At 42.3% G+C, this 12,677-nt stretch overlaps 1 protein-coding gene across 1 annotated transcript in view; it reads left to right on the forward strand.

Moving 5' to 3' along the window:
• The window catches only part of LOC125446453 (proline-rich transmembrane protein 1), a 79,623-nt gene extending 69,088 nt beyond the window's left edge, over positions 1-10,535 (forward strand). Inside the window, exon 4 of the mRNA XM_048520050.2 lies at positions 2,957-10,535. Coding sequence (XP_048376007.1) covers positions 2,957-3,133 — 177 coding nt within the window. The 3' untranslated portion in view covers positions 3,134-10,535. The remainder of the gene's footprint in view (positions 1-2,956) is intronic.
• Positions 10,536-12,677: the final 2,142 nt, after the last annotated feature.

The raw sequence follows: 12,677 nt of genomic DNA on the forward strand, positions 1-12,677 counted from the left end.
AATGCTCTGGTATTAATGTTACTATACTTGTAACCCAGAGGCACAGGCTAATGTTCTCAGTACACAGGTACATATCACATTTTGGCAGCTGTTGGAATGCAAATGTAATAAAAAAAACTAGACCCTAAAACAAGTTTTTAATGGCGACTGTGAAACTACTGGATTGTAGTGAAAGGCCATCTGGTTCATGAAATGGGTGAGGAGAATATTTGCTGTCTTAACTTGGTCTGGTCTGCATGTGACTCCAGACCCGTAGCAATGTGACTCTTCCCTCTGAAATGGCCAGACAAGCTACTCGGTTGTATCAAACTGTGACAGAAAAGTCTAAACTACTGGAGGGACTGGAATGATCCAAGCAGATCTGCTAGGTCATTATCTAACTCAAAGCTCCAGAATCAGATGGGTAGCTCCATGTTCGAGAGGCTTTGCTTAATCCCACTGTCTGAGCAATGGGCATGGGTTACGTAGCTGGAAAGGCAAACTGATCTCTGGACAGACATTCACAGATATAACCAAAGCTGGGCCAAGGCTTGCAGTAGAGCTGGAACCAGCATAATCACAGCTATAGTGATTGTAATGAGGTCGGCCAAGTGGACCTCATAGAATATGAGTTCCCTGATTGGGGTTTTTAATCTGGTCAAATTCGGGACACTTGGCCAACAGATAATAAACAGGAGTGTCAGATACCCTGTTCACCCTGACAGCTGGCTCTGAGGGAGCTGGGTCAGTGTCAAGGACTTTCCATGTGTAAATAAAGGGTGACTTGATGATGGGATGCTGCCCTCACTGGAGTTATTTTAACAGCCATTGAAATCGCAGTTATAAAAATGCACTTTTATATTCAAAATTAACAGCCACATTTGTGCCTGTCTCCTTTCATATAAACAATATTTATAGCTTCAAATAGATATATTACGGCAATGCCAAATGTTATTTCTTGAAAAGCTCCTATTTAATTTGAGAATGAACTAATCAAAGCTTGACAGCTTCCATCATCTCCCAAAGGATCTATTCCACAGAGTGATCACTCAGACTCTTTCTCAAATATTCTTTCTGCGGATTTGATTTGATTTTATCTCCTTCAAGCACAGGTCATGTCCTCTGGTTCAATTGCTACAGAGAAGGTGACAGAGCTTACCATGGTTTATCGTCAACCAATCTCCTAAAAACAGCAGTCGAGTCACCTAGCAACCATTTCTTTCCCAGTATGAGCCTGCCCACAGACCTCACAATCCAATCCTTCCACGTTCTCATCATTTTGTCTCCTCTTTTGCAACTACTGCCGGTTTGGACTGAGCAATTCCACATACCCAAATCTTTCGATTTTGAGCCACAGTAAGCAGGACTGGATTTAATATTTTAATTGAGGCTTAACTCATCGATTTCTATCAGTTTAGGCTTATTGCAAGGCTGCTATTTTATCAAACCTTAGCTCCCTAATAGAGTTTGTTTTCCAGTTTCATTAACTTCCCTGATTTCAATTACAAAAATCAATCTCAAATTGGCAACTTGCCCTCAAATCTACCTCATCCAAATCCAAAGTCGATCCCAAATGGAAAGTTTGCGGTCAAGTCTACTTTGTCCTTTCATTGGCTGGAAAGAGAGGAAAGTATTAAATTTCCCAGACAGTTACCACAACCCAAGTAAAAAATGAAGATTAATAAAGGCCCATAAGAGATGAGCGAGTGGCATAGGCTGAGAAATATTGGCTATTTTTCACATAAAAATAGAACTAGCAGCAAAACCAGGCCATTTGGCCCACACACCTGTGCTGTCCATAAGCATCCCACAGTATTGCATTTCAGCCTTCTCTTTCCTTGTCCTTTATTTGTTTACTGAGCTTCGCCTTAATTGCATCCATGTTATTCACCTCAACTATTCTGTGTGGTAGCGAATTTTTACCGTTCACTAATGAAGATATTTCTGCTGAATTCCATCTTGGATGCATTCATGTCCACTTTGGCTTGACAACCCCGAGTTTTGGAACCCACCAGTTCCCTGACCCTACGCAGGTTGGTACATTTCACTTCACTTATCCTGACATGCTCTGGGAAAGCCCATTGAGAAATTTGGGTGTGTGGAATTGGTCAGCCCAAACCAGGAGGCAAATAAATTTGGGAGAAATGCTCCTGACACGAGTGAGTGCCAGGATGTTAATTGGCCTCCAGGATTGATCTGGACTCTCCAAGAATTGCGGGCTAATTTCCAAGTCACTGAAAGAATCCGAGGGAGAAAAATCACTGTGGGGATATTAAAACGGAATTGTGGGGTCTTGATCTTCAATATCTTTGAATGTTTTCCCTCTTAGTTACAAAAATATCAGACTCCGCATTGGTCACAAATGATCCAGTTACGCCATTAGAAAAAATGTTTGCTTCCTTTCCAATTGGGAAGACAAGACCAGAGAGAAGAGCCAGTGGGAGTCAGAAAAAGAGACTGAGAGGGGGAAACTTTGAGATGCCTAACATTATGAGGGTAGACAGGAAGTGGCATTACTTCTTGGTGGAGGGATCAATGACCAAGTGCATAGATTTAAGGTAAGGGGCAGGAAGTTTCGAGAGGACATCAGGAAGATTATTTTCATCCAGAAGCTGGTGGGATTCTGGAACTTACTGTCTGTAAGGGTGAGAGAGGAAGAATGCCTCATAACATTATGAAACGTAGTCAGGTAGGCACTTGCAATGCCAAATCCAAGTGCAGGAAAATAGGATTGGAATAGATAGGTTTTTATTTTTGACCTGCATACACTGGGTGGGCTGAAGGGCCTTCTTCTGTGCTGGAGACCCCTATGACTTGACTGAAAGCCTGTAGTGAATTGTCCAGGAATATTTCTAACCGGAATTGGCAAACCAAGTGAGTGTATTCATCTGGCTCCAATCATGACCAGAGGTACTTTTGTTTAATTTTGCAGCGTATTTCAGTAATGGCTAACATCCACACCTCTCTCCGTGAACAGGTACGGGCTGCCATCGCACGGGGGGACATGGTGTCGGCGGAGATTGCCTCCCGCGAAGCCCGGAATTTCTCCTTCATCAGTCTCGCTGTGGGCATTGCCTCTATGGTCCTCTGTGCCATTCTGACAGTGGTCATTGTCATTGCTGCCCAGCACCATGATGACGAGTGGGATCCTTAACCAGTCACGGACAGGCTCAGCAAGGCCTGAGGCCTTCTGCACACTTCAGGTGTCACCACACAGGAACTCCATGACAAAGCCTCACAACCCACCTCCTCCCGATCCTGTCCCAACTAGACCCCCACTCCCCAGCCCTGCTTCCAACCCCACCTCTGTGTCTTCAGCTCGCACTACACTCTTAGTCTGCAGACATTACGCCTCCACCCAAACCTACTTGACACCATGAACAGTTAATCATTTCAGCCCAAATAATAGCCTTGTATTTTACCTCCATTGATTCTCTACATCGATAAAGGGACTGAGAATGTTTTGTGCAATTGGTTAAATGTGTTATGTTTGAATACGGGCAGATACTGTCCATTTAAAATGACTGGATCAGGCAGTAACTTGTATAGATCCTTCCTCTGGGCACTTTCTGGGGGCAGAATGAAGTGGTTGAAGGGGCAAGGAAGCTGATCAGTGGATAAGAAATCAGGAAATCGGCCTCATTTGATGAATTTGAAATTGAGTAAAAAGGATAAATGGATCTCATAAATGGTCTTGCACTGAGAATTAGAGGGTGAATCAGGTATGATCTTCCTGAATGGCTTGAGGGACTGTAATCACCTCTTCTAGCTCCTGTTTCTCATGTTCTTTGTAAATTCTCCTTAGCCCCACTCTCTCTTTATAGACAGATGGCTGGTGGTGGTTTCACCTCAGGGTCATCATGCCTTGGGTAAGGGAGTGAGCTTGAGAAGGTGGCAGCTTCATGGTAACCTCTGTTGGTATGAAAATTGAGCCCACACTATTGGCATCACTCTACATCGTAAACCAACCATCCAGCCAATAAACCTTCATCCTGTGTTCTGCATCTTTCGGCTTAAAATGTGATATTTGTACTTCTATACCCTCATTTAAACTTTAGGTGACATTATCAAACAGATGATACTGGATTAGTCACTTGTTAATACATCTTTCTTCCTGACTTCCCTCTCTATTGAAGTTAGTGAGCCCTGTATGCCCTTTGTGTGCTAGTGCTCACAATTAAAACTGGTGTGCCAAATCTGACCCTGCAATTTACTTTGATATTAGTCCCTGCTGTGTTACAAATTTGTCTCAGAAATATACCCAGCTGACAGATAATAATTAATCAATGATTTTAATCAGTGATCCAAAGCAAAAACAATTCCTGTGTAGGTGCAGAAATGTTTCTCCTCTCAACAGCAGGTGGTACTGTTGTGCTTTAGAATCATTCATGAATACTTCAGAGCAAAAGCTGCCTGGGTGTGAGCAGAGTCATTTGGGGTAAAACAGACCCTCAGCTGGTGCCAACCAGCACGCAGTGTCAAAATTTATTCCAATCCTGCTGTCAGCAATTTACGTCAAGAGATCTCAGACAATATTATTAGTAGAATTTGCATGTGATGTAGGAGGAAATCAGTGTAAACAATCGGGCCCCAATGAAACTTGAACATAATTCCTCTCTGGGTGAAAATTTAAAATTTGCAGCTACCAAACATCCCTTCATGCATTTTAGGCAAACATTTAAAAACCTTTGTTAAGGAAACCTTCCAATTTTGAACATCTCTCATTCTGATGCCATCCAAATGTTTTCGGATTCCTGAGAATACAGTTTGGATTTCAGATGGGGAGAAATAAAGACATAAGTCAACTTACAGCAAACTGACTTCAGAAACTTAAGAAGTATGTCTTTGGTCCTCATTCAGAACCTGGGAATTTCAGTGTGATATAAAATAGATGTTAGCCATTTAGGCCCAAATTCCTGTGAACCTTTGTGCTGCAAACAGCATTTCATCACAGTAGGACACATTGGCACAAGTTGTTTTGAACGTTCCAAGGCCTATGTTTATTTCTGAGTACAGTTGGTTCCTAATCCTGCAGCCTTGTTACTAGGCCTTCGCTGGACCAGAGAATTTGCCAAATCGTGGGGAGGTCATGTGTCAGAGTTGGCTTTTCAAACATCTTTAGAAAGCGCAGTGCAATATAAAGGGAAACGAAAAGCAGTTATTTTGGAGAATAAAGATGACATATTTAGAGTTAAAACTGTAGAGTTAAACATGGAGTTTAGAAGCGTCAACATTGACTTGATTGAAACATAGAAGATCCTGAGGGGACTTGACCAGTTAGATGTAGAAAAGATGCTTTCTCTTGTGGGAGACTCTACAACGAGGGATCATCGTTTAAAAACAAGGGCGTGCCCATTTTAAAATAGAGAAAGGTGTTTTTTCTCAGAAGATTCTGAGTGTAGAATTCCCTTCTTCAAAAGGCAGTGCATGCAGAATCTTTAAATATTTTAAAGGTGGAGGGTAATAGATTCTTAATGACCAAGGGAATGAAAGATTACGAGGATATGCTGACATGTAGAGTTGAGGTTAAAATCAGATCAGCCACAATCTCACTGAATGGTGGAGCAGGCTCCAAGGACCAAGTAACCTATTTTCACTCCTTGTTTATATGTTTGTATCTCGTTACCTGTCAGTACATTTCCAGCATTTTGTCAGTGTTGCAGTCTCTATGGTGCTCACAATCCTTCTGCTTAATGTTAAGTATAGACGGAGCGTAAATCCTGAGGGTGCTGGAAGGAGAGCAGATAATGGAACACAGACGTTATCAACCTGAGAAAATTGGATTAGGATGGTACAACTTGTACAAAGCTTTCTTTTTATACAAGGCCTCAAACCAGGTCTTGATATGATTCAACTATGAGAACCAGTAGGAACACCACCTGATGCTGCAATAAACCAGCTGACTGTAACAGAGAGCAAGGCTTCTGATAAGTCTCAGATGCATCTTGGATTTTGAAGAAAGACAGCCTTCATCCAGAAAACTCGACATGGAGTATCGGCATAGGAAAATACCTGTCCTAGGCCACTGTGCTGTGTCACTGTTCAAGCCCCATCTCCTACTCAGGCAGGATATATTCCTGAAGGTTTCACCACTCACCTCTAAACTCCACCCATCAGTCACACAGTCACTTTCTCCAACCTGCTCCCATCCCCTCCCCACACATCCCCGTCATCCCCCACCACTATCTGTAATATCTTATAAACTAATAAACAAAGGCAAACGTTTGAAGAGAAGTCTGCTACCCAGAAGGAGAAACCAGTACAGTGTGTTTGTGACATACACTGGTCTGAATCTTTTTATAAACTTCAAAAAGGACATTCACTGAATGTTCACTTCCAAGTTTTACACGGTTTTTCTAACCATTCTTTGTTTCCCCGGGATATACCATCACAATTCCCTCAGGAATCTTAGCTTCAGGCAGAGTCCCACAGATTAACTTTCAAAAATCTGGAATTAAGTGTCTAATGACCATGAAACCATTGCCAACTGTCAGAAACCAATGTCCTTAAAGGAAGGTAACTGCCATCCTTATCTGGTCTGGACTACATGTGACTCCAGATCCACAGCAATGTGGTTGGCTGTTAACCAGCCTCTGGGATGGGCAATAAGTGCCAACCTAGCCAGTGATGCCATTGTCCCGTGAATGAATTTTAAAAAATTCCTTGAAACTCCCAGTTAATCCTGGAATGTGGGGTTGAAATTGCAGGTTACCAGCTCATCCCCCAAAGGCAATAATTGTATGCTCCCCAGTTCATTTTGTTTTCTTGTGGGAGCTGCTGACTGACACAGTGACACAGGTATCTTTGATCATGTTAGAAAGTGAAGGTAGGGGTGAAGGAGGGAAGATGGGAGCATTTATTCCCATTCTCATTGAATGATGGGAAGCTCTGCCTGCTTTTCTCAAACTGTTACCAATAGCTGAAGGGCAGTTCAGTGGGAGTCTTCATAAGGGAATTCGATCCATACTTGGAAGCATTACAGGTCTGAAGGGGGGAGAAAAGTGGGAAATGGGACAAACTGGAGTGCTCTTCTTTCAAGCTGGTGAACAGACAATGCGTCAAATAGCATCCATCTGCGCATTACTGTATGTTTTTTATAAATGTACTTATATTCTAGGGCTATTGGGTAGGCCACTTAGGACTGAAATGAAGAGAAATTTCTTCACCAAGGCAAAGGTGAGTCTGTGCAATTCTCTGCCACAGAAAGCCGTTGAGGCCAAAACATAGAATGTTTTCAAGAAGGAGAAAGTTATAATTCTTAGGGCTAAAGGGATCAAAAGGATGTGGGGAGACTGAGTTGGATGATCAGCCAAATCGAACTGAGCCGTGGAGCAGGCTTGAAGGGCTGAACGGCCAACATCTGTTCCTTTGTTCTACGTTTCTATGTTCCAATGTATTCAGTATCACCACTGGTCCCCCACCTCTTTTCTTCTGACAGATAAAACTAGATCATTTAGCACAAATTAGGGTTTCAGATAAGGCTTCCTGTGGTACTGGAGTTGTATATTGCAATATGAAGTGCGAGTTTTGACATCAGATAAGCCTCTGAATGTGCTAACATGTCCATCAGTCAGAAAGTGATGCCCAGAAGGATTGGGGTAGTGTGGTGGCTCCATGGTTACAACTGCTGTCTCACAGCACCAGGGAACCTGGGTTCAATTCCAGTTCAGTACTCAGGTGACTATCTGTATAGAACTTGCACATTCTCCCTGCATCTGCCTTGGTTTGCTCAGGTTTTCTCCCACAGTCCAAACAGGTGTAAGCTAAGCAGATTGGTTATGCTAAATCACCCATAGTGTGAAGGGATGTGCGGGCTAGGTGAATTAGCCATGGGAAATACAAGGTCATTTGGATAGGGTAAGGGGCAGGGTTTGAGTGGGATGCTCTTTGGAGCATCACTGTGGAGTCGATGACCTGAATGGCCTGCTTCCACACTATGGTGATTCTATGATTCCAGGATACATCAACAGCAGAAAGGGCTGAACTAATCAGTTATTTTATTGATCCCTCCTGTTTCTGCGTCCCTCGACCTGAGCTTTTTTTGATGGTATCTGTCTGTATTTATTTCTTGGCATTCCATTATTGTTGATGATATTTATTTTTATCTTACTCTAAGTGATCAAGCATGTCGAGCTGGCACAGTGCCTTTTAGGTGCCCTCATCCTGTGAGTGGGTACACAGCAGGTTTGTGCTATTTGCTGAGGGGGCAGAGTGGTTTGACATGACAAGCCAAAGGGCTGAGGTAGTCTTCCTTAACTCTTTGAATGCTGAATGTACCTCCTAATGGGAAACACAAGGCAAGACATGGCTGCTTTCCTAGCAAAAAGCAAATTATTGAACTGGTTAATTCCCTGACAGTGAGACACATACAGTAGATTACTTTGACAAACATAGGCTCCATCCATTCCCAGGTACTCAAAAGGTTAATAGTCACCGGTTACCACAGATTGTCAGCTTGCAATCAACATATTCTTTCCCTCCCTTTTGGTAGGCAAACAAAAAAGTGATATCTAAATACCGGTGAGGGAATCTTTTCTTGAAACTTTGCAATAAATTATTGCTTTCAAAGTGTTTCTTTTGTCTCAGTGTAATAAACATGACCTGTTGAAAATTCCACCTTTTTTTATAAAAAAATAATTGTGGTACTTTGCACACCTTTGTTCTTTGTTGTGAGAATCGCTGGTCACTTGTTGCCCAGTTTCCGAGGGAAGGTGCAATGGTTAATGTATAGCTCCAGTAGTTGAGAATAATTTACTGCGCCATTCCAAATTGTAATTCAGCTTTAACCATATTGCTGTAGGTTTGGGTCATATACAGGCTAGACAGGGTAGGGACAGAAAATGTTCTCCACTAAGAGACATTAAGCAACATCTCTGTGGGGAGAGAAACAAAGTCAGCTTTTTAAGTCTAATGTAGCACTTTTTCGAACTAACACCATACTCCTTACTACTTCACACTCAAATTGCAGTTATTGGTGTGACTTCTATTCCATTCACTTCTTAGCTTAGCTAGAATTCTGTAAGTTTCAATTCGATACCAGCCTTATCCTTCTAAACTCCAATGAGTACAGAACCAGAGTCCTCAAATGTCCCTTACGTTTTCAGTCCTTAATTCCTGAGATCATTCTTGTGAATCACCTCTGGACCTGCTCCAGGGCCAGCACATCCTTCCTGAGATATGGGGCCTAAAATTGCTCACATTATTCTAAATGTGGTCTGACCAGAGCCTTATAAAGCCTAGAAGTGCGTCCCTATTTCTGTGCTTTAGTCCTCTCGAAATAAATGCCAACATTGTATTAACCTTCCGAACCACCGATTCAACCTGCAAGGTTACTTTAAAAGAATTCTGGACTAAAACTTCCAAGTCCCTTTGCACTTCAGATTTCTGAACTTTCTTCCCACTTAGAAAATAGTCTATGCCACTATTACTCCTACCAAAGCATATGACCTCACACTTTCCCATATCGTATTCCTTCTCTGCCACCTCTCCTAACCTGTCTGAATCCTTCTGCAGTCTCCCTGCCTCCTCAATACTACCTGTCCTTCCAGCTTTATATTGTTGATGCATCTACCTGACATATCCCGTATGTTAAAAAGAAGTGCTACTGTAGCCAGGGGATTAAAGGGTCCATGGGTCATTTTCCTCCTTTTTTAAAAATAATGACTTAGAGAGATGAGTTGCATTTTGTATAGCACCTTGAGACCTCAAGCTGTCCCAACGTACTTTAAAGACAGCTTTACTTTTGAGGCGTTGCAATATTGGAAACACAGCAGCTAACGTCTGCACAGTAAATTCACACAAACAGCAATATGAAAATGGATAGACAATTTGTTTTCTTGATAATGTTTATTAAGGAATAGACCCTGCCTCAGGACACCAAGGGAATATCCCTCTGTTCCTTTTTAAAATGGTGTCTGTCTGATCATCCTCACTCACTGAGAGAAGACAGATAGAGGCTTGGTTTAACAGCTCATCTGGAAGCTGGATTTGTACTGCTGGTGTAGAACCTTGTGTGCTGACAGGATGAGACCAGCCTGATTTCTCAATGTATGCTTTTCAGGACTCAGACTCCACATGCAATGCATATGATCCTACCACACTCTCTCCTCTGCATGAGATTTGCTTCCAGGATTTCCCAGCTGTCTGTTTATCATGCCAATGCCAGATATTGTGGTTTTGCAAAATGGGATTTGGGAATGTTCCATCAGCCACCGCCTGGCTCTTGAAGAAAGATATTAGCAGCACTGTCTGATAGGGTGTCTTGTGATGTAATTACAGGTCAAAGATGGTCTATAAATGCAATTGTTGTTACTGATGACAAGAAATCACTTTTCCCGCCAGCTTGCTTTCATCTCTGTTTTCCTGCTCAGGAGGAAGTATAACTTTGGAAGGAACTCCAGTTTGTTATCTACCCCTTACAAAGTGGAATATCACCTCAATAACAACTCACCGTGCCCAATCTATCTCCTGGAGTCTCATGGTCAGGCATAGCACTACTCTGTAGGCATTTTACAGGAAGGCCCACTGGATAACAACCAGAAGTGTGAATGCTGTCCCCATCTCCAACTATCACCAACCGATGGAGTGTACAGGCCTCACCACCAACCTTGCACAGAGAGTCCGAAACCAGGACTTGCTTTGTCTATTCAGCTCAGAATCCTTTTTGCTCTGGTTAGTTGTCAATGCCAAAAGCAGTCAAATTGACTTTTGTCAGGAGATTCGCTCTGAGTATGCCAATGATGCTGTAGTAGTTACATAGAAGACTAAAAATTCCACAAAGTTAAGTTAAAACAATGAATTACATAGACTAGGTTTGTATTCCCCTGACTTTTGAAGATTAAAGTGTTTAAGAAGATTAGAGAGTTGAATATGAGAGATCAAGAGAAACTAATTGCCCTTGCTGGGAGTCCAGATGAAGAGTTGGTTAAGTTTAATCTTGCATAGGTACTTCTTCAGAGAGAGGATAGTGGAAATCTGGAAATGTCTCCCTCAAAAATCTTTCAAGTCTTGGAGGTAATGGGAAATTTCAAATGTGAGATCACTATGACCAGATATAAGCTGGGTCTTGTCCCCGTGGGTAAATCGAGTTATCAGTTTTAATCCAATTGCATCATGCAAGACGCTCAAGAGGCTGAATGGCCTCCTCCTACTCTTAATGCCATGTTTCCACCTTGCAATAACCCAGTTTCCTATGCCCTATTTGTTTGGTCCTCCAATGTTTCTATACTTATGTCCTTTTGCAGGTCAACCTGAAATTCCACCATGCCCTGTCTTGGTGCATTTTTTGGTCTGAACCAGGTGCCTTTTAGTTTCATTTCCAGGTTCCAGACATCAAGATTTGAGGAACAATATGGAAAGTCTGAATGTTTGGGAATGGGAACATTTAGATGATTGCTTATCATATTTTTTAATAAATGTACTCACTTAAAATTTTAAAAATAGATTAGCAGAACCATAAAGCAGTATTTTACAAAGAGAATAACTTGATTAGGGATAGTCAGCACGGTTTTGTGAACGGAAGGTCGTGCCTCACAAACCTTATTAAGTTCTTTGAGAAGGTGACCAAACAGGTAGATGAGAGTAAACCGGTTGATGTGGTGTATATGGATTTCAGCAAGGCGTTCGATAAGGTTCCCCACAATAGGCTATTGTACAAAATGCGGAGGAATGGAATTATGGGAGATATAGCAGTTTGGATCAGAAATTGGCTTGCTGAAAGAAGACAGAGGGTGGTAGTTGATGGGAAATGTTCATCCTGGAGACCAGTTACTAGTGGTGTACTGCAAGGGTCGGTGTTGGGTCCACTACTGTTTGTCATTTTTATAAATGACCTGGATGAGGGCGTAGAAGGATGGGTTAGTAAATTTGCAGATGACACTAAGGTTGGTGGAGTTGTGGATAGTGATGAAGGATGCTGTAGGTTGCAGAGAGACGTAGATAAGCTGCAGAGCTGGGCTGAGAGGTGGCAAATGGAATTTAATGCAGACAAGTGTGAGGTGATGTACTTTGGTAGGAGTAACCAGAAGGCAAAGTACAGGGCTAATGGTAAGATTCTTAGTAGTGTAGATGAGCAGAGAGATCTTGGTGTCCATGTACACAGATCCTTGAAAGTTGCCACCCAGGTTGACACGGCTGTTAAGAAGACATACAGTGTTTTAGCTTTTATTAATAGAGGGATCGAGTTCCGGAACCAAGAGGTTATGGTGAAGCTGTACAAAACTCTGGTGCGGCCGCACTTGGAGCATTGCGTACAGTTCTGGTCACCACATTATAAGAAGGATGTGGAAGCTTTGGAAAGGGTGCAGAGGAGATTTATTAGGATGTTGCCTGGTATGGAGGGAAGGTCTTACGAGGAAAGGCTGAGGGACTTGAGGCTGTTTTCCTTAGAGAGAAGAAGGTTGAGAGGTGACTTAATTGAAACATATAAAATAATCAGAGGGTTAGATAGGGTGGATAGGGAGAGCCTTTTTCCTAGGATGGTGACGGCGAGCACAAGGGGGCATAGCTTTAAATTGATGGGTGAAAGATATAGGACAGATGTCAGAAGTAGTTTCTTTACTCAGAGAGTGGTAAGGGAATGGAACGGTTTTCCTGCAACGGTAGTAGATTCACTAACTTTAAGTACATTTAAGTCGTCATCGGATAAGCGTATGGACGTACATGGAATAGCGTAGGTTAGATGGGCTTGAGATCGGTAT

This window comes from Stegostoma tigrinum, chromosome 34 (genome assembly GCF_030684315.1).
Source record: "Stegostoma tigrinum isolate sSteTig4 chromosome 34, sSteTig4.hap1, whole genome shotgun sequence".
Lineage (NCBI taxonomy): Eukaryota > Metazoa > Chordata > Chondrichthyes > Orectolobiformes > Stegostomatidae > Stegostoma > Stegostoma tigrinum.